This window comes from Antennarius striatus, chromosome 7 (genome assembly GCF_040054535.1).
Source record: "Antennarius striatus isolate MH-2024 chromosome 7, ASM4005453v1, whole genome shotgun sequence".
NCBI classification, from domain to species: Eukaryota; Metazoa; Chordata; class Actinopteri; order Lophiiformes; family Antennariidae; genus Antennarius; species Antennarius striatus.
In genome coordinates this window covers 9,325,786-9,348,323 of record NC_090782.1, presented here as the reverse complement: position 1 = coordinate 9,348,323, position 22,538 = coordinate 9,325,786, and the positions used below count along the sequence as shown (strand labels likewise).

General features: G+C 39.6%; 2 protein-coding genes across 5 annotated transcripts in view; one reads left to right on the top strand and one right to left on the bottom strand.

The window, feature by feature from the left end:
- Positions 1–1,839, top strand: part of slc44a5b (solute carrier family 44 member 5b) — a 35,127-nt gene extending 33,288 nt beyond the window's left edge. For 2 of the 3 annotated variants that reach the window (XM_068319276.1, XM_068319274.1), the window contains one exon: positions 85–1,839. The gene's annotated coding sequence lies outside the window, so the exon portion shown is untranslated. The remainder of the gene's footprint in view (positions 1–84) is intronic. The other variant, XR_011036726.1, reaches the window with a different exon arrangement.
- Positions 1,840–1,918: 79 nt separating this feature from the next.
- Positions 1,919–9,244, bottom strand: LOC137598797 (LIM/homeobox protein Lhx8). 2 transcript variants are annotated; one of them, XM_068319278.1, is made up of 9 exons: positions 8,249–9,244; positions 7,522–7,679; positions 6,993–7,115; positions 6,710–6,831; positions 6,144–6,361; positions 5,611–5,714; positions 5,025–5,120; positions 4,094–4,283; positions 1,919–2,448 (listed from the first exon to the last, which is right to left on the bottom strand). In XM_068319278.1, exons 2-9 carry the CDS (start codon positions 7,588–7,590, stop codon positions 2,372–2,374), a joined length of 999 nt encoding a protein of 332 aa, XP_068175379.1. In that variant the 5' UTR covers positions 7,591–7,679; positions 8,249–9,244; the 3' UTR covers positions 1,919–2,371. The 2 variants fall into 2 exon arrangements, with proteins under 2 accessions (XP_068175379.1, XP_068175378.1); XM_068319277.1 differs by having other exon boundaries at positions 6,144–6,364; positions 8,249–9,242.
- Between the last annotated feature and the right edge of the window lie 13,294 nt (positions 9,245–22,538).

Sequence of the window (22,538 nt, the reverse complement as noted above, 5' to 3'; positions counted from 1 at the left end):
CAGAAGACAGTTTGATTAAAAGTCACACCAAGTTCCTGTAAAAAAATTTAAAATGTTTAAAAATGTGTTTGTTTACATCCACAGCCATTCTACTCAGCAAGTTTCTACACCAACCAGAGAATTCTTTATTAAGGTTTCAGTGAGCTGTGGGTTGGTATTTCTTGCAGTAACCTGTTATCACCGCATGGTGGCGCCAACTCTTCCAGACATACTTTGTCCCATTGAGGTGTGGAAGCTCCGCTGGTGGGCTGAAAAGAGTTTTATGACTGAAAATTGTCTCATAGTGAGACGCGAATTAACTGCTTTATGTCACTGTTTTACTATTTAACAGCCAAATATACAATGGCTGACAGTTCAAGAGTGTTTAAAGTGCCTTTTTTTTCCTGCCTAGTTGTCTGTCTTGGAACTACAGTTTACATTTAAAGGGATAATCAACAGGCAGTGATGGAGGTTCTAATCTGCTACAAATGTTCAGGTTAGGAATGAAAGATGAGGGATTTCATGTGAATCTCTTGGTCTTGACCAAGATATTACATTACAGTATTATTCTCGGCAGCAGCCTGTGTGTCCAAACTTCTAAACATCTAAACACCTACCTTTTAGTCGTCTTGCTTTGCTTTTTAACCTGCTGCTAATATGCTAATATGGGCATGTGTGAGTGTGTCATTCGCACCTGCTCTACTCACCAAAAACACTTGTTGTTAGTGTTATATACAACTTGAAATTTCCCTAGATTGGGATAAATGAAGCGTCATCCTATATTTTCTTATATTCCTGCTGATCTTAAAATATGAATTTCTATTCTAGCAGGTTTTCATGGAACAGACAATGAGAAAAAATCAACCACTGCCGGTTGCTTCATGGAGTAAAAGCACATCAGACAAAATTCACATGACTTGTGAGATTTATCAGGCAGATTGTTTGTTTGTTTCATTTTGATGTTACTGATGAGTCACGTTTACATGTCCCCAAGTTGTCCGTCAGGTGATTGAAGATATGAATGAGTTGTGCACCTGTTAGTATGTTCAACACTCATATTAAGTATTTTACCTAACATCAAACCTCTGGTGAGGTCTTCTTTCTCACCAGAGGTTGATTGTTGCAGTCTGGTATGAAGCTGTTGTCAGCTTTATACTTTACACTCCGGCGTGAACCTGAGAACCTGCCCTCATGCTGCCCCAGAGTGACAGCACCACCAGACTCACACACTTCCTGCCTCCTCTCCAGACGAACACGCTGAAACATGCTGAGTACAAGCATTCAAGGAAACTAAGAGAGATCAGCCACTGTGTCTCAAAGGTGGGAAATGCTGTGTCCAGTGCCAAGCATGGTTTATAACACATGTATATAGGTTTTATTCCTTTTCTTATACAGCACTATTACTACACTCCCTCTTGTGTTTGGTATCTTTATGTGAATGTAGCTCAGGTTCAGGTTTTTGTTTTCCAGGGCAGTGAGATCTGAGATCTGACGGGTGACGGAGAAACTGTTTAATGTGCCTCCTCCTCCTCCTCCTCCTCCTCCTGGCCATGTCTAGAAATTAGATTCTTTTGGTCAACCACAGTAAACAAGTAGACACAAGCAAAACATGTCTCAGTTGTCTCACCACAAAGTCTCGCTCTAAAATGCAGTGAACTTGTTTTCCTTTTGTTTTGGGGGTTGCTTGTTTTTGTTTTTTTTTGCTTTACTGTTGCTCAATGGTGCAGAAATACCTCTTCATCTATGCTTGAGTAAAACTGGTTTAACTGACTACATTGCATGTATGTTAATCCAAATGTTTATGTGTTACTTCTTTCATCACCAGTAAATTCTTTATCTTCCCTGTGTTTGTCATGGATTCTACAGACACACTGAGGTCGAAACCGTGTCAGCTGTTTGTGTAAAAATCTGTCTTCACTCATTCATCTCTCAGGTTTGTGAAAGTAAATCATTTATTTTCAAAACAGACTTCACACACAATAAATAAATTAAAATGCAATATTTAAAACACAAACAATCAATTTCACCTTCATCGTTAGTTGACATTTTGGATCCGGTGGCTTTCACTTATGGTCACGTGGTCGGATGGTGGACCAACTCACCAACAAATAGAAAACCATGTGATGCCATCCAATCCAATGAGGTACACTGAACCCTTTCCACGTCCTCACTATACACCAGATATGGACCGTATTACAGGAATACATGATATGTTCAACAGTGAATCACGATTTGTCAACATGTAAAATGAAAGGCTTTAGTAGTTCACTTAAAACAAAACTATATTTACTATGAATACTGCAGCTAATGATGGACAATCGCTAGTGAAGTCTGAGGCAGTTTTGTGTGCGTGTGTGTCTGTGTGTGTGTGTGTGTGTGTGTGTGAAGCAGCTCAGGCATGAGACACGGGCAGGGAGGTCATGGCGTGGGCGGGCAGCAGCGGTTGAAACATGGATGGAGGGGAGTGGACTGTGGACAAACACACAGAATAGACTGGATCATAAATATTTGAAACATGTTTTAAAGCTTTAAAATTATGTGTAAGACAAATATTTTCAGAGATTATAGTTGAATACAACATTGTTACAGGATGACCATGACCAAGAAAAAGTCCCAAAAGTGAAAAAAATGTGTGAGGATCACCTTACAAACCTTTAAACATGTACCGTATCTTTCGGACTATAAGTCGCTCCGGATTATAAATCACACCAGCCAAAAAATACATAATTAAGAAGGAAAAAACATATATAAGTCGCACTGGAGTATGAGTCGCATTTTTGGGGGAAATTTATTTGATAAAATCCAACACCAGAAACATACATGTCATCTTGAAAGGCAATTTAAAATTAAAATAAAATAGAGAACACCAGGCTGAATAAGTGTATGGTATACTAATGTTACATGACTGACATGCCTGGTAATGTCAGTAACGACATAACATATTAAGAGTTATTCAGATAACTCTAACATAAAGAACATGCTAACAAGTTTACCAAACTATCAGTTTTCACTCCAAATCACTAAATCCAATGAAATCTTCATCCTCTGTGTCACTTTTAAACAACTCCCCCAACTCGGGAGGTAGACGATGCACCGCATCCTCTTCTGCGTCACTTACGTCAGACTCATCGTCAGTTACCGGTAATGTTGAAATTATCAACACAGCTCTAGAGCGCCCTCTTGCAGGTTAGTGTGAAAATAACATGTGAAATGATATAATAATGTTTTAATAATTTCACACATAAGTCGCACCAGAGTATAAATCGCAACCCCTGGCCAAACTATGAAAAAACTGCGATTTATAATCCGAAAAATACGGTAATCATCTGCCTGCTTACCAATAATGTTAAGAAGTTTTTAATTACACACAAAACCTGATTTCCTTCCACCAGGAAAGTTTTCACTTCACCTGTGTGTTCTTTACTTGGTTGGTTGGTTTACCAGCAGAACTATACTTTAAGATGAACTACTGGAGAAATTTATATTGTTCTGTTTGAAAGGACGTTTAACATGACAGAAAATGTTTTTGTGTTTGTCCAGATAGAGAAATATTCGCTTAAAATTGGCCAAATTTGTTTATTTTATTTTATGTTGTTCTGCTTCATATCTCAGGTAAACAGTCATTAATGTCCTGGTTAGTGGCAAGGTCCCTTAGATAATTTCCCTACTTTCCATAAAGTATTTTTTATTTTTCCTTTAAAAAAATCATCACTATTAATTTGTGTTTTACTTTCTTATTTTACTGAACTGGCCTCTTTTGTCTTTGAGGAATATTTTTAATTAATATTTAAATATTTGGAAATCAGTCAGATTTAAAGTTGACGTTAAAATTCAATCTAAAGAGAGAGCAAATCATTTAAAAAATAATTTAGTGTTATGGCATAAAATCCAAAAAGAATAATTTATTTTATAGATTGATTTTAATAAGTTGTCAATTCTTTTTGGGAATTTCAAATCCAAATCAAAATGGAAAACATAACCAAACCAAACAAATGTTCCACCTGAAAAACTCCTTTATTTTTGTGAAATTTACACAAAATAAAATGAACAGTGAAATGTTTCAAACTTCCTAAACTGTCTTAACATGTAAAATAATGAAAATAGTGATGCTCACTGTCTATGAAGGAGTGTAGTGCAGAGAGCATTGATCCCTCCGAGCCCCCGTAGGACGTGTACTGCAGCTCTTCTGGAGTGGGGGTGGGCTGAGAGAGGTGGCCGGGCTGCAGCGAGGTCATCGGAGTGCTGGAGGTGTGGTTGGGACTCACATGCTTCTTGTGCCGTGCTCGGCAGTTCTGGAACCAGACCTGAATGGACAGAATCAAAGAAGAACACCAAGATTAATACTGAACAAATCCAATTTAGTGTTGTTCTCATCCAGAAGCAGCAAGCTAGGCAGATGTTACATTTATGTGTTTTCAAAAGTGTTTTTATTTGCTTTTTTAAATTAAAAAAGGTTTGTTTGTTTTTTAACAAGAGTTCTCCAAACAGACTCTTGTTAACAGTTAGAAATTTGGTGAAGGCCTCACATCTGTCTAAAGCTCTGGAGTCCTTAATTACTTTTACTTTAGTCTGGTAGCATGTTCCAACACTCCAAATCAGCTTCATTATCTCCCAAGGGTACTCATTATTATTATCAATGTTATTATTTTTATTATTATATTATTATTATCATTAATTGAAGAAATGTCCTGATTCTTACACGTTATTTTGTTAGTAATATGAATCGTATAAAATTATTTTCAGTCACTGTGGTATGATTTTAGAGATATTTGAGTAGCATTATACATCTCAATTATCATTATTGTGGCTGAATTCCTGCTGCAAAATGCACAATAATTCATCAATAATTATTAACCAGCTCTACAACAAATTGAGTACTGAGGACTCAGTTAACTGTCAGTACACACAGAGAAAGCATTTGTTGTTTGTAGGCATTCTGTTAGATGTTTAAAGTGTCATCTGGTGCCTCCTTCCTTTCCTTCTCTAAATGGTACAGTTTTGGTTTTCTACTCTCTGTCTTTGCTGCTTGCTGCCATCCTGCTCACCTGAATGACTCTTCGACTGAGGCCCGTCTGCTCAGCCAGTTTCTGTAGCGTTTGAGCATCTGGATTGTTGTCCTGAGCAAACTGGGCCTGCATCACCTGCATGTGTGGACGAAAAATAAAACAGCTAAAATTAAACAGAGGTTGAATTTATTGTAGTGATTTCAAAATTACTGGCAGAGATGGAAAAAGAAAAAAACAACATTTCTCTTGCTGTTATTTATACTGTGCAGCATGGTGCCACTGAATAGCTCAATACTTCATCTCTAGGAGGCTGAAAATGGAGCTAAAAATAATAACACTTATTAGTACTGACATTTTGATTACAGATATTTTTATTTTAGAGATGTTGACATACTTTTCATGTGTCTCTCTCATGCCACAATTAAATATTTATCTGGACACACATCATTTTAAATTCTTAAGGTGTTCAGCATTACTTTAATCATGTCTGAACAATATATCTGCTTTGTAAAATCTTTATTACAATTTTTTTATTATAATAATGTTTTCGATATTTCTTATTTTCTTGGCCAGTAGAATATTATTTGTTATTTGTACTGTATATAATGAGATGAAGGCGGCTAACCTGCAGCTGGTCGGCGGTGAAGCTGGTCCGAGCTCTCTTGGAGGGTTTTGGCTGGTTGATCTCCTGTTCGGTGGGGAGAGCCCCCTCCATGTTAACGCTGCTCCCTGCAACAAGCAGCAGAACCAACACAAATATTGAACACACAATTACACATGTACTTTTATCACTTTGAAAGAGCCCGTTAATATTAAAATACTCGCGATTTTTCTATCGTTAGGATCAATTATTTCGTTTCAACGTTAAACAAATTATTTCCATTAATATGTATTTATAATACATACCGTATATGGAAATAATTTATAATTATAAATAAGTAAATTATAAATACAAATTATTTCCATATATGTCAAATATTAAAAATAATACACATTTTTAGACAAGTAAGTAAATGTGTTTTAATGACAGAATCTAACAAGACGAGGGAAATTTCCAATGTAGGTGAAATCAGCCGACAGTAGGATTACAGCGGACGTCCCGGCAGTAAGAACTGGTAACAAGAACCGGGCCTCCGGGCTGAGGCGGGGCCCGCTCACCTTTCTCCACGGCCCGCTTGAGGTTGTCCAGCATGCAGTCGTAGTGAACCCTGCAGAGCACCTTCTCCTCCACCAGGGCGAACTCCTCCCCGGTGGACAGCTGCCTCTTGCAGGAGAAGCAGGCGAAGCAGGCCAGGTGGTACACGTTCCCCTTCGCCCGGCGCACCCAGTCCGTGGAGTGGATGTTCCGGCCGCAGCAGGCGCACCACGTCCCATATCTTCTGCAGGGGACGGTCAGAAGGAGCAAATCAGAGGCTGCTGACGTTTTCAGTCAAGGATTGTTTATCCATCTATCTCTGTCTGTCTGTCTGTCTGTGTTTTTAAATTCTCTTGTTAGGCCAACACAGTATTTAGTGGAAGTTTTCATTTTTTAAAACAAATAATTCAAGTTATTATCTGTCTAGCCAAACCATTTATTATATTAAATAAATTGAAACCACTATTATTAGTATTAGTATTATCATTATTATTATTTTGTATCAATATTATTTGTAGTAGTATTAGTAGTAGTTGTAGTTTTGGTGGATTTGTTGGCGGTGTCTCCGTTAAATTGTTGATTCTCGTACCGAAAGTAATCCAGTTTGCAGAAAACCTCCTTCCCTTTGATGTAGCAGCTCGTATGGCTGCCAAGTGAAGTCTGACACACGCTGCAGGAGAGACAGTCCACATGCCAGCACATGTCGTTCACCTGAAGCACAGACGGGATAAATAGGCAGGAGTCAATTAGTTTGGAAGGATGAGTCCGTGGAGTCTGCGCCGCGCCGGGTGCGCCTTCAAACAAAACCAAAAAAAAAAAAAACATTTACATGTAGTGAAAGGCTTTCTCTCAAAAGATGCGCTAGTGTTTACCTTTAATAAATATTTATCCACGATGTCCTCGTTGCATCTCGCACACACATTCACGCTTCCCAACAGAGGTGCTGATGCCATCGGCTGCAGACACGACGCGTCCTCGACCTCCACCGGTGCGCCCTGAGGGGATCAGACGCACAAAGTTAACCAAGTGCACAAGAGGCCATTCGCCCCCGTTTGCCTCCAGCCCGCAGCGAAGGACGCATATGCCTAATATGTTTGAACTGCAACTGTTCCTGCCGTCATGGGGATACAACATTATTTCTCCGATTTCTGTTTTACAGGCTCATGGACATGTCCAGCTTCTCCAATGGTAAGAACCTCCTTTATGTTTAAAATGACTTTTGGAATGAATTGTCTCACTCCTGAGGCCTAAAACGAAAAAGTTTACTTAGGTTTCCAGAGCTGACTATTTTACTGTCTTTTTTTGTTAAATCGAGCCTGAAAAGTCGCGATGTTGCCCTTAAATGTTGTCGAGTTGTCTAAAAAAAAAAAAGATCAGGTCTGAGCTGCCAGTCGTTCCTACCATGATGTCTCTCCTGTCCTCAGTGCTTTTGCCTCGCAGCTCTTCGTTTCCTTTGCAATCCTCACACATGACGAGAGGAGGGAAGAGGATGTTGGTCCGTCAGACTGCAGCTGGTCTTAAATGCCCCTCTCTCCATCCCATAAATATCATGCCTTTCTCTTTTCACCATGACAACGCCCGACGATTACCAAAATGACATTTAAAAGAGAAGGTGGTCATTACTTACAAAAACAGACAACACTTGAACTTATATCCTATGTGCATTATGTTCTTGAGATCTGCATTTGGAATTCAGTGTCTGCGCGCTGCGCGCCGCAGTTAAACCCCGACGCGCCTATTTCAGCTGTCAATCACCAAACCAGCGCGACGTCTCCTGGAAAAGGGGACTGATTTCTTTTTTATAACAGTAATTAAAAGGATACGTTTGCAACAAACGTCTAAATGGGAGCAACCGAAAGGTGAAGAGGTCTCATTAACTACTTGAGTTTTTAATTGCAGATTTCAAGAAGGGGTAATTTTCCTCGACATTTTGTCAGATTGTGGACATACTGAGTTGCCCTGTTGGCGGCCGGCTTTAATAACTTCCTGGACCTCCCTGTGATTCAATTGATTTTTTTTTTTTCACTAATATTTAATTCCCGACGCCCCCCACCCCCACCCCCCTCCTTGACTGTCACCTCAAATGAGGGTAAGAAAAGCCACGTTCATCCTAATGATCATGACTCACCTCATCGTCGAAAAGCAGAAATCCTTTGTTGTCATCGTTCACAATACAACAGTCAACTTTTACTTCACTCTTCCAGCCCATGTCTTCGAACAGGGTTTGTTCCCGACTAGAAGTTCTGCTTTGTCCCCCCCCCCGGTCTCCCCACTCAGTCCCGGAATTGTTTCGTGTAGGCGGATAGTTTTTATTTCTACCGTCCTACGTGGCCGCGCCTCTCTGTGGAAAAGAGACGCATTTGTTCAAGAGGTGAGGAGAATAATAAGTCGGGCACACATGTGATCACAGATCGTTGTTTCTACATTCCGATATGCCTGTGAGTAACACAAAAAAAAATCCTACCACAAACTTCAGATCATTTTTCAAATCATAGGATTTATTCTGCCAGTTCTTTTATTTTAATTTACAATCCCTTTAACTCAGACAATACTGCACTTTCTGATCGCTGCTCCTGTCATTATTATCATTATTGTGTCTTTTTTTTTTTTTGCAAAAGGGTCCAGAGAAATGTGATTTTCTTTCACGTTGTGTATAAAAATCTATGCCTGACTGACAAATAAATAAACTTTAACTTGATTTTAACTGCAAAATTATCTGGAGGAAGCAGTACATGACAACTACATTTTAAGAGAATGCTTTTTTTTTTTTTTTTTTGCAGGGATAAATTGTAAACATAACCATAAACAGCAGACCATCATGAGAAACTGAAGGTGGTCCAGACTCTATAACCTGCCCATGATTTGTTCAGTGCTGCATTGATAATAGTGAGCATCACAAATCCCCATCTTCATTCTCCCTCAGACTGTGTCACTGTTAACACCTCCTTGCTGGTGTGTGAGTGATTGTGTGACTTTGTTGTTCCTGATGAGCAGGACCTCTCTGTAAATGAATGAATGAATGCTGACCTGCGTCAGAAACAGCGGCTATAAGTAAAGATAGTTTTATTAAAAATAATATAATAATATTTTTCATTAACTGCAGGCTGCAAAGATTGTAAAGTTAAATGTTGTTTTACAGATTGCAATTAGACACTAATGCTGGAAAAGTTGGGGCTATAATTATGTTTCGCTTATTCATGACTTTATTTTTATTTCTACTAATGTATTGTGATTTTAAATTGTTAAGTAAACTAAAATTCTAATATTTTTTGCTTACGTCTGTCTGGATGATGCCTGATAATTGTTCTCAAACTAATTGCCACGGAACCCCATAAAATGACCCACAACGGATGACCCTTCAGACTCGAATACACATGAAATGTTTTCTGTTATATGAATTGTTTACACTGTTGAGACAGATTTTATTCATTATCAATGATGTGATGCTGAGCTCAAGCCAGGACTCTCTTTCATCACACATTTTTTATCTACTGATGCTGGAGAAATAACTGAAATATGACTTTTAACCCTGCACTTTGTCAGTATTCCTGTCACATGACCTGAGTGTAGAATCACTTTAGTGAAGATCCATGCATGAGGCTCCATGAAAAGCAAAAAAAAAAAAGCCAAGTCGCAAGACAGGGGAACCTCAAGGGCCAATCAGATTTAATTTTGTCTCTGGCCCCACCCCTGGATCCACACATGGTACCATTTTCATAAAGGTATGTGAAATTAAATTTACAACCCAAGAATGAAGAAGGCATGACTGACATTTAAACTCTGGACCTTCTTGTTTGTGGAAACTGTTAAATCCACGCTGCCAAAACGCTCCCTTCAAGAATCTGAATCATCAACAATAAATAAATAAACATGAGAGCTAATGATTACTATCACTTTCCACCGCTGCATTAAACATTCAGCCTCAGCCTGTCCAGGTAGCTTTAAGTCCTCAAGCTGTCATATGCTCATGCTAGCAGTGACGGGATGCTGCGTCTGTTTACATTGTAATGCAGTTACTTGATGAGGACTGGAGGAGCATGAGCAAATGAAAACACACAGATGCTCTTTTTTTTTTATTCACCTTTTCAACCCTGTCGCTCGTGAAATCCCACCCAAACACACACCAACAGAAAAGGCCATTCTCCTTTCTAACTGAATAACAGTCTGGCCTGCACCGGCATGAGTCTGTATCCATATCGCACCATCACAGAGGGATAAAGGAGGTAGCGTGCCTCCATCAAGATGTGTCCTGTTCCACTTGGTGGAGATGAATGCTTTTTTATCTGATAACACATCTCAGCTGCAGACTAGACAGTTCACCAAAAGAACCACTGAGACAGTCTCCCTCAGCAATTCTGAACGTCCAGCGGCACTTCTGCTTTCTGGCCTGTGTGATCAGTTCAGCTGCAGATGTCAGAGGTTAGAAGTGTTCTGGTGTTTTAGCGCAACACAACAACAAAAAAACAAACAAACAAAAAAACGGCATTTCATCGTGAAAAGAATAACGCCATCACATCATGACACCTGATATGACCAAGGGCTGATGTAAATAAGAATATGCAACAGTCATGCGTTTTCATTTTTCACATGTTACAGCTGACTTGGTGAAAGTGTTGCGTGATGTGAAGCAGACAATAAAAACAAGGCTGTCAGAGACTGCAACATCCCGCAACACCCCTGAATTCAAAATTTTACCCTGACCTACTGCTACTATTAATAAACAATCTTTTGTTTTGCCAAGGTCAAGGTCATCATATCGTTTTTTTGCTTCCTTAACCCATGATTATTTTCACAATTTTTATTGCCCATCTCCAGAATTTTGCACCGTAAAAAATAAAAAAGTGGGAAGTTGACATTGGCCTAGTTTTCTAAAGGTGAAGGTCATCATCACAATTTTGTGTCTCTGGCTTCCTGAAAGTGTTGCTTTTTGTTTTGTGTTTATATCTCATCAGGTTTCAGAGATGTGTACCTAAAAAGGTGTAAAAGGGAAAACTGGACCTTGACCTAGTTTTTCAAGGTCAAGGTTGTGATCTAAATTTCATGTCCTTGCCTTCCTGAATATAACAGCTTTTGTTTCGTCTTTCTATGTTATCCAGTTCCTGAGATATGTGCAAAAAACTTTACAAAAGTTGAAATTTGACCTTGACCTAGTTTTCTCAAGGTCAAGATCATAATCTCATTTTCATCCTCTTTGCTGCCTGATTAATGTGCTCTGTGTTTCATCTTTCTATCTATAACGGTTGTGAAGATATTTGGTGGATGGACGGACAGACGGACAGACAGACAGACAGACAGACGGCCGCAGGAACACACAAACACTTACAATTACAATACATCACCTCTTTGCGGGATGTAATGAAAACTGTTTTTTTTATTGTCTGCTGCTTTAGGTGAAGTGGGAGAAAGATGGACTTCTGTGTAAAATTATGCATCTTAGACTTTACAGTCAAAAGTCTAAGAAAACAAACAAAAAACTCAATTTTGACATTAAAAGGTTAACCCTAACCCTACCCCAATCCTAACCCTAACCCTACCCTAACTTAACTTTAACCCATAACCCTAAACCTACCATAACCCTAATCCTACCCTAAACCTAATCCTAATCCTGTCCTAACCCAAATCTAACCCTTACCCTAACCCAACCCTAACCCGAACCCTACCGTAACCATAACCCCTAACACTACTCTAACCCTTAACCCTAACCCTACTCCTAACCCAACCCTAACCCTTACATTAAACCATCCCTGACCCTTACCCTACCCTAACCCTAACCCTTAGCCTAACCCAACACTAACCCAGGGGTCATCAAATGGCTGACCGCGGTCCAGATCCGGACAATGTGATGGTTCTGTCCGGACTCGTGACCACTCCATGATAAATTCACTACAGTAGATTTTCTTGACGCATTTTTACTGATGTTCGCAGCTACAGACGGTGGGCGCTGCTCCTCCAGTTAATAAGGTAATAGCGCCACTCAGTTTAGCCAATCAGATCATTTGTTTACCTGCTCTGTCAGCGCACCTGGAAGTGAGACAGCTCGCTACGGCTGTGAGTTTACCGCTACAGGAGCACAGAGGAAGGGAGACGGTGAGGACAGCATAGCTCCAAACGAAGGGAGGTTAAATGAGGAAAACTGCTGATTAGCAATGAGTGGACGGAGAAATGTGTTCAGTTCAAAACCATTTCACCTCATATAGTCTGAACACGTAGTACAAATTAATCAATTAATAACGTGAAGCGCCACGACGAAACAAAGAACAGAGCTTTTGCGCAGAATTATCTCCTGAAGTCCGAGCTGAGGGCAAAATGACCGAGAAAAATGCAAATGAATGTTCAGTAAAGACATGGTGGATTTTGGGGCAACATAAAGCATCTTTTAGTGATGGGACAGTTGTGAATACGTGCTTAAAAGCTGTTGTTGAGACATTGTTTGAGGGGAAAACAGAAAGATGAGATGTGTGGAAAAACTCCCAATGTCAGCTTCAACAGCAACCAGAAAATCAGAAATATTAACAGCTTCATGCAGCTATTCAGAGAGCACCATGCATATTTGTAGACACTGATGAATTGTAGTTTTTGTGTGGCAGGCATCATGCCCCTTTCTCTCATGAAGAAAGTTCTGTTTGCGTTTTTCCCCTGAAAGAGCCAGTTTTTATTTATGCTCTGTGAGCATGTTAATGATTTTTTTTTTCGTTGAAGTGTAGGCCTTCAGTTCTTTTATCTGGGATGTCTTTAATTTACGAGAAAAAATATTATTCAGCTTCTTTTTGCACTTTATTTTTAATTCTTAGGTTTGTGTGTTCTTCAATCTAACATAAAGGCTTGAAATTTATTTGCCTGGGTCTACTTTTATTCATGGTGAGGTAAAAGAGCTAGCTGTGCGCTCAGTTAAACATATCCTGCATTGAAAATTGATAATAAATGATAATGTGGATATAGAGACCGGCTATAAGACACAAACTAGATTTGGGTACGGACCTTTTACTAAGAGGACATTTTTATAACCAGACTTCCGTGACTTTTAATTGAATACCCTTGCCCTAACCCAACCCTAACCCTAACCCTACCCCAACCTTAACCCTAACCCCTAACCCTACCCGTAACCCAACCCTAACCCTAACCCCTATCCGAACCCAACCCAACCCTTACCCTAACCCAACCCTAACCCTACCCCTTAACCCTATCACTTAGCCCTAACCTAACCCTACCCTAAACCCAACCCAAACCCTGAACCCTAACCCCTAACCCCTAATCCTAGCCCCTTCCTAATCCAACCCTAACCCAACTCCTAACCCTACCCTAACCCTAAACCTAACCTTTAACCCTAACCCTAACCTTAGGGTTAGGGTTTTTTCCTGCATTGGATTTAGACTCAATTTTTATTATTGACATTATCTTCTTCGACAATACTTTGGTTCAGTCACAGTCACATGTCCTATCACTTCAGAAAGAGTTGTGAAAATCAGTTCTGTAGTTTCTACATGATTCTGTTAAAGATAAGCAAGCAAGCAAAACAAATAAACAAATCCAGAAGGGGACTTCTAGCAGTATACCTCCACAAAGGCCTAGTAGTCCTTCTAAACCAAATTAGACCTGTGTCTAACTCCCAGTAGGACTTGTGCACCGTGAACAGCTGCCCTCAGGGTTAGATAGGTAGATAGATAGTTAGAATGTTGTCGATTCAAAGTCTCATTTTAAAATTATAGATCCCTTTACTATAACCACATTTTTCTCTCTGTCTAACTCTGTCTTTGATGCTTGTTCAACCATTAAGACTAGGTTTCATGAAAGTCACTGATCTGTGGTTAAATAAAACCACTAACACACAAACTAAATTTCCTTACTTGTCATGATATGTAATAAATTAATCTTGACACTTTCTGCTAATGCGTGATGCTTGTAGGTACCAAGGATATTAGTTTTCTCATCTGTTGCTTCTTTGAGTCATTTTCGTAAAGCAGAACAGCCTCAGAAGACTTTCTGCATAACTGTTCCTCCAAACACGAACCTGTTTGATGAACTTACACAGTAAATGTCGCTCCTTATGAAAAACTGTCCTGCTTTTTTTAAATTATATTCCTACATATAAAGTAATTTTTCTAATCTTAGAAAATTTTATAGATGTCACAAAGATATTCAAGTATGAGTGGACTAGGGAGGACTCTTTCCTGGAGAAGCGATGGAGCATTTGGCCCCTGATAACCTCTATGAAAATCTCCTAATTTGCCACTTCCACGCAGAGCGCTGCTTTTCTTTGGAGCTACACCTACCCATTTATTTCATTAAAATCAGCACAAAATGGGATGGTTTACAATTGACACAACAAGTTTATCATGACCTTTTCTACTTGGTGCAAATGGGTACTCGTTGAATCTGAAGGTGGGAGTGTGGGGTGCAGGAGGACGTTAGGGGGGGGTGAGAGTTGCGTTGGCTAGGGGCCTAAGGGGGACTGGGTGGAAATCACAGCAGTGTGAAAATGGCAGTGCAGTGAAAGAGGGGCCTGATTGCATTGGGACAGCATGCGAGAGGGAGCAGCATGCTAAGCCCAATCAGAGCAACTTAAGGAAAAAGTGCTCTTATCAACGAGTAATGGCCCACTTGACAATCACACAGGCACAAAACTGCTCCATTTAGCACTGATTGCAAAAACTGCTGTCCCCCCACCCCCCATCTGAGAGCAGCATGACTCCCCGACATCTCCCAGTTTACAGCCAAGATCCTTTCCTGAATGGAATTTATAATCACCACTCCCCTATCTCCGCACTAATTGTTATCTTAAGACTTGCATTGTGTATTGGGCCATTGGTGTCGGTGAAATGCTGGCTTTGATTACTGTCTGTATGCATGTTGTGAGAATTTTAGCCACATTCATGTCAATTCCACCAATAATTTTTCAGGTAGTGAGTGTTGAAGCTGGTAACCTGGCGGGCTGCTCACCTTCACGTCCTCTGCTACCTGTGTGAGACCTGCTGCAGCGCACATCTGTTCATCACACCCTGCAGAGCAAAGCCTACACAACAGAACAGATGAATGAACAATAAAACCAGGCGTTAGCTTCCATCTTCATAGGGTTGGCCGGAAAGATAAGCATGTGTGCCATGTCTTCATTTTGGTATTACAGAACTGTACATACACTACAGGGCTCGAAATTAACTTTTTTTTCTTGGTAGCACTGGTGCTCCCAAATTTAGAAGTTAGTAGCACCAGCAAAGACTTTAGGAGCACCTACCCGAAAGCAAGGCAGTGGCGGAGCAATAGAGACGCTCCGTCCATCTCCGTTCCCCGCGCCTCTCTCCCTCGCCCAGGAGAGCAGCCGCAGCTGCGCTCTCATTGTTTCCTGGCAGGACCGCGGTCCTGCTCAGGCTGTTTTGCGCACATTCTCCGGCAGGTCCACAGTCATGTGTCCGCATCAAACAAGCTGTCGTGGTAGTGCGTTTGAGGGTGCACACTCGGTGCCTACGCGTTTTCCCCACATCCACACAAAACTGTATGAGAGACGCTAACCTGAGGATGCTGTGTTTGGCCCCGCCGGTCAGGGGCCAAACTGAGGCACTACCTGGGTGTGACTTAAATAGCGTATTGTGGCGCGCTGTCAGGCCAGCCCAGTACCTGGACAGAACCATTTTGGTTATTATTGGATTGTTTTGTATTTTAAAACATCACTAAAAGATGTTTTATGTTGCCCCAAACTCCACCATGCCTTTAGTGAACATTCGTTAACATTTTTCTCGGTCATTTTGCCATCAGCTCGGACGTCAGGGGATAATTCTGCGCAAAAGATCTGTGCTTTGTTTCATAGTGGAGCTTCATGTAATCACATTTAACTCATGCTACGTGTTACCATAGAGCATATAAGGTAAAATGGTTTTGAACTGCCTGATGGAGGAATAAACATAAATTTCATCCATTCATTGTTAAGCAGCAGTTTTCCCCGTTAACCTCCCTTCGTTTGGAGCTATGCTGTCTCCCTTCTTCTGTGCTCTGCTGTAGCGGTAAACTCACAGCGGCAGCGAGCTGTGTCACTTCCTGGTACGCTGACAGCACAGGGTAGACAAACGATCTGATTGGCTGAACTGAGTGGAGCTATTACCGTATTAACTGGAGGAGCAGCGCCCCCCATCTGTAGACGCAAAATGCAAGTAAAAATGCGCCAAGAAAATCTACTCTCATGAATTTATCATGGAGTGGTCACGGGTCCGGACAGAACCATCACGCGGTCTGGATGCGGACCGCGGTCCGCCATTTGGTGACCCCTACTCTATTGAGAGAGAGAAAGAGTGAGAGAGAAGAGGGAAAAAAAGGCGCACCAGATTTTTTCCCCTAGTCGCACCGGTGCTCCCAAATATATTTAATAGTCACATTGATTAAAAGTTGGGCACATATGTGACCAAAATGGTCGCAATTTCGAGCCCTTCACTATGCAATATAACTAACAACAGTCACACTCTGGTTATTTGTCCATTTTGCTTGCTCCTGGACAATCCTACTATCCATTGTTTGCAGACGTTAAGCAGCCACCAAACCTTGTTTTTTTTCACATTTCAATAGGCATGTCAGATGTTTGGTGACATATCTTAAGGAACTGAATTAATATCATCATTATTATTAATATTAATATTAATATTAATATTAATATTAATATTAATATTAATATTAATATTAATTTTAATTTTAATTTTAATTTTAATATTAATATTAATATTAATATTAATATTAATATTAATATTAATATTAATAATAATAATAATAATAATAATCCTGTATGGGGAAGTTCTTTATTTTTCCACTCTAAAATAATAATCACATGTGTATACAGTATGTGTACAGGCCTGAAAAACACACACACACACACACACACACACACACACACACACACACACACACACACACACACACACACACACACACACACACACACACACACACACACACACACACACACACACACACACACACACAATTAACAGGATTGTCAGGGTTGATTTTCGGATAAGAAAGAAGTGAATACAATTTAACCCTAACCCTAACCCTAAACCTAACCCAAACTTAACCCTACCCTAACCCTAACCCCTAACCCTAAACCTGACCTAACGCTAACCCTAACCCCTAACCCTACCCTAACCACTAACCATAACCCTGATCCTTATCCTAACCCAACCCTAACCCTAATCCTTATCCTAACCCAACCCTAACCCTGACCCTAACCCCTAACCCCTAACCCTAAACCTGACCTAACCTAACCCCTAACCCTAACCCTGACCATATCCCAAGCCTAACCCTAACCCTTATCCTAACCCAACTGTAACCTTAAAGGGACAGTAAAGTTAATTTAAGTGACATATATGTCATTATGAAAAATAGAAGAAAAAATACATTTTATATGTGTAGCATCATCCGTTTGGTCAAAAAAGCTTAGAATCTGCGCCACAGCAGCTTTCGCATTCAGTGGTCAAGTGGGCGTCATACGTCACTGGGGCCAAACATAGTTTAGCAGCCATAAGAAACAATGCAATTCTAGACGCGATTAACACCAAAAGTATCATGATTACCTGCGCAGTGAACAGTTGTGGCAACAGAACAGGGAAAAGACGCGAAGACAAGGACCTGTCGATCTCTGGGAAGGTATCACGCTAAAAGTGCTAATGCACTAGCCCGTCAATGGATTTGTCCATATTATGTTAGCATTAAGCTAACTGCATTTTTACTATTTATTACTATTATTACTATTGCATTTATTTATTTGGAAGACGCGTCTTTTTCCTGTTCTGTTGACACAACCGTTCACCGCTCATGTAACCGTGATACTTTTGGTGTTAATCACGTCTAGAATTGCATTGTTTCTTATGGCTGCTAAGCTATGTTTGGCCCCAGTGACGTATGACCCCCATGTGACCACTGAATGCTGAAGCTGCTGCAGCACAGATTTTAAGCTTTTTTGACCAAACGGATGATGCTACACGTATAACATTGATTTTTTTCTTCTATTTTTCATAATGATGAATAACATATATGTCACTTTAGCCTAAGCCTAACTCTACCTTAACCTAACCCTAACCCCTAACCCTAACCTTACCCTAACCCTAATGCTATCCTAACCCAACCCTAACCCTTACCCTAACCCAACGCTTACCCTAACCCTACCCTAACCATAACCACTAACCCAACCCTAACCCTTATCCTTACTCAACCCTAACCCTACTGTAACCCCAACCCAACCCTAACGCTTACACTAACCCAACCCTGACCCTAATCCTAACCATACCATAACCCCTAACCCTAATCCTAACCCTAACCCTAAACCTAAACCTAACCCTAACCCTAACCCTAACCCTAACCCTAACCCTAACCCTAATCCTGGGGTTAGGGTTTTTGCCTGCAATGGCTTCCCCCACAAGAATTGGGGACACACACAAATACACAAATAAACTAAATATCCTTTCTTGCCATGATATGTAGAGTATTAAATTAATCTTGACACTTTCTGCTAATGCGTGATGCTTGTAGGTACCAAGGATATTAGTTTTCTCATCTGTTGCTTCTTTGAGTCATTTTCGTAAAGCAGAACAGCCTCAGAAGACTTTCTGCATAACTGTTCCTCCAAACACGAACCTGTTTGATGAACTTACACAGTAAATGTCGCTCCTTATGAAAACTGTCCTGCTTTTTTTAAATTATATTCCTACATATAAAGTAATTTTTCTAATCTTAGAACATTTTATAAATGTCACAAAGATATTCAAGTATGAGTGGACTAGGGAGGACTCTTTCCTGGAGAAGCGATGGAGCATTTGGCCCCTGATAACCTCTATGAAAATCTCCTAATTTGCCACTTCCACGCAGAGCGCTGCTTTTCTTTGGAGCTACACCTACCCATTTATTTCATTAAAATCAGCACAAAATGGGATGGTTTTACAACTGACACAAGTTTATCATGACCTTTTCTACTTGGTGCAAATGGGCACTCGTTGAATCTGAAGGTGGGAGGTGGGGTGCAGGAGGACGTTAGGGGGGGGTGAGGGTTGCGTTGGCTAGGGGCCTAAGGGGGGACTGGGTGGAAATCACAGCAGTGTGAAAATGGCAGTGCAGTGAAAGAGGGGCCTGATAGCATTGGGACAGCATGCGAGAGGGAGCAGCATGCTAAGCCCAATCAAAGCAACTTAAGGAAAAAGTGCTCTTATCAACGAGTAATGGTCCACTTGACAACACTGGCACAAAACTGCTTCATTTAGCACTGATTGCAAAAACTACTGCCCCCACCCCCCATCTGAGACCGGCATGACTCCCCGACATCTCCCAGTTTACAGCCAAGATCCTTTCCTCAATGGAATCTATAATCACCACTCCCCCATCTCTGCACTAATTGTTATCTTAAGACTTGCATTGTGTATTGGACCATTGGTGTCGGTGAAATGCTGGCTTTGATTACTGTCTGTATGCATGTTGTGAGAATTGTAGCCACATTCATGTCAATTCCACCAGTAATTTTTCAGGTAGTGAGTGTTGAAGCTGGTAACCTGGCGGGCTGCTCACCTTCACGTCCTCTGCTACCTGTGTGAGACAATTTAAGTTGGATTCAGTAACACTGTCAATTCTAGAGTTCAAAACTTGAATGGAAAAATTTAAATTTCTTATTACTGCAAAACATTTGCTCTAACAAAAAAAGCCTTTTTTTCTTTCTTTTTGGGCCACCATATTGTCCCCTGTATCTCACCAGCAGCTCTGGTGGGCAGAGTTGTTGGTGAGTGTGAATGGACTACAAACACATCAGTAACATTGAATATTATAATGATAATATAACAATACTAATGATGATACTACTATGAAACTTTAAGATGAGATATTATATATATATATATATATATATATTTGTTTTTATATTATTGTGCATAATATTATTATGATGATGATTACAATTAATATTACTCATCATCATAAATCTAAATCATTAAATCATGATACACTGATGCTGACACACTTAATTGCAACTTATAAATTTAATATGATTACAACAGTTTGATCTGATTCTGTTGGGTTGCTTTTGTTTGTAGTTGGTTGAAACACACTTTAGACTTGTGTTAAATAGTTGAGAAATGTTTGCTGAATAATTGGTTGTGATTTAATGAAAGATAGCTTTCAGTTATTCCTTCCAGTTTCACCTGCTCTGCTGACAATCGAAGAACCAACGTGATGCCTGCAGCTATTTAACATCACAATGCAAAAGTCACTAGTGGACTGTAGAAAATAAACCTGTGTACTGTGGCTTTTTTTATTTTTACAACAAATACTGTATATTATAATATATTTTTAGTTCTAGTGGGAACCCGTGGAAATACCACGATAAAACAATAATATCAGACTTCATACCAAACATATGAAAACAAATGTTGTGTTGGCAAATCATGGATTAAGCTGACAGGTAGAAGCCATTGACTTGAAAGCTTCCTGTCCCTTAGATAAACGACATCTCTCTCATTGCAGCACATTGTCAACCAATTCATACATTGCATGTCACAAATCAATTTCAATTATTTTATTCTGGTACATTGTTGTTTTAATCCGTCCATTTAGTCCAATAGGCGTGCATCCTAGCACACCTCTTTGTCAGTTATTGAGAAGAGTCCAACTTTTGTTAATGTTCATTTTGTTATTCCTTTCAAGGGTTGTTTCTGGTCAATCTTATGATTTAAGCACCATTGGAGCAGCCATAGCATCTTGCGTGTGCTCAGTTACTGCACAAAAGTTACAGTGACTTTTGTTTCACAGGATTGACAACATGAAGTTTAATTCGCATTAACAGTGCAGTCCTTTAACCATCATTCACGTCAGAAATATAACCTTGCGAAATCATGTTTTTAAAAGCTTTTTTAAAGGCAGTTAGAGTTCCCATACTCCTAATTTCATTATCCAGTTTATTCCAGTGTTTGACACCAGCGAACGATAATGAGAATGTTTTCAATGTTGTTCTTGCTTTTTTCTGGACAAAGGCTGTGTTTTCTCTTAATTGGTAATTGGATTCATTAATCTGTATTTGTGATTGTATGTTTTGAGGTAAATTGTTATTGGCTGCTTTATACATAAGTTGTACAGTTTTATAGCTGATGATGTCATGTATTTTCAGTAGTTTAGATGTAATAAATAAATGGTTTGTGTGAGCTCTATAATGTTCATTGTGAATAATTCTCAAGGCTTTTTTCTGGGTCAGGTTGTAAGCCACTTTTATATGTTTCCCCATACTTCAGCACAGTAGTTCAGGTTGGGCAAGATTAGTGCACAATATATTAAATGGAGTGCCTTCTGATTTAATAGTTTTTGAGTTTTCCAGAGTATGGATACACTTCTGACTAACGTTATTGGCAGTTGTCTTACATGAGGTTTCCAATTTAGCGTCTCATCAATAATCACTCCTAGCATTTTAAATTCCTTAACCCGTTCAATATTTACTTCATTCACCTTAATATGAATTTTGTGTTTGCAGCTTTTCTTCACAAATAACATATACTTAGTTTTTGTTAGGTTCAAGGATAATTTGTTTATATCAAACCATAATTGCATCTTTGCTAATTCCTCATTGACTGTCTGGGCTACTTTATTTATATTATTTCTTTTGCAAAGGATGGTTGTATCATCCACAAAAAGTATCATTTTGAGTACCTTTGTAACCTTACATAAATCATGAATGTAAAGTATAAACACTTTTGTACCCAACACTGACCCCTGTGGTACCCCACACACAACTTTAGCTTTCATATGATGCTTTTCAAATACTATACCATATAATAATGTGTTCTTTTATGATTCATATTTAAACTTTAAACAGGAGAGTAATGTTTTCATTTGATCACGTGAAGTGGGGCTCCCATGCCGTCAGACAGAGACACGGCTCCCCCTACCGATCAACGCTGGAACTGAAATGAAACTCCACACGTTTGTGAAACATACAGGTCCTTTGACACGCGTGAATAAACCACCACACTTATATCTATATAGACTATATGACATATATTCATACATTTAACAGATGTGACTACTTGTCCTTTAGATTTAGAGTAATTCTAATTAACTTTCCTTAAGAGTATCCAAGAATCGGTGCAATCACCAAGCAAAATGAAATTTGTCCACAAGAGGGCGGTACAGAATCTACAGCTGATCTTAACTCAACTGTAAATAAAATACTCCCTCTGAAGTCATAGCTGGTCTTTACCACCGGTTCAGTCATGTTCTCATTAGACACATACTGTATATTCTGATCTTAATCTGGCTCTCAGTGACATTACACATCTAATTCATTACAAATTATGTAAAGTTTAAACACGTTCAATTCAATCTAATGATATTATACACTAATAACATCTGTAAGAGCATTCCTACATGGGTCTCAGAAATTATACACTGACAGTAGTGACAGCATCAATCAAATG

What these genes read in the sequence shown, in the direction of transcription:
- LOC137598797 (XM_068319277.1), bottom strand. Translation starts at nt 7,590, where the DNA reads ATGTGTGAGGATTGCAAAGGAAACGAAGAGCTGCGAGGCAAAAGCACT. An exon ending in TGGATAAATATTTATTAAAG is followed by an intron (nt 6,832 to 6,992) that starts GTAAACACTAGC and finishes TCTGTGCTTCAG; the next exon opens with GTGAACGACATGTGCTGGCA. An exon ending in TGCAAACTGGATTACTTTCG is followed by an intron (nt 6,365 to 6,709) that starts GTACGAGAATCA and finishes CGTCCCCTGCAG; the next exon opens with AAGATATGGGACGTGGTGCG.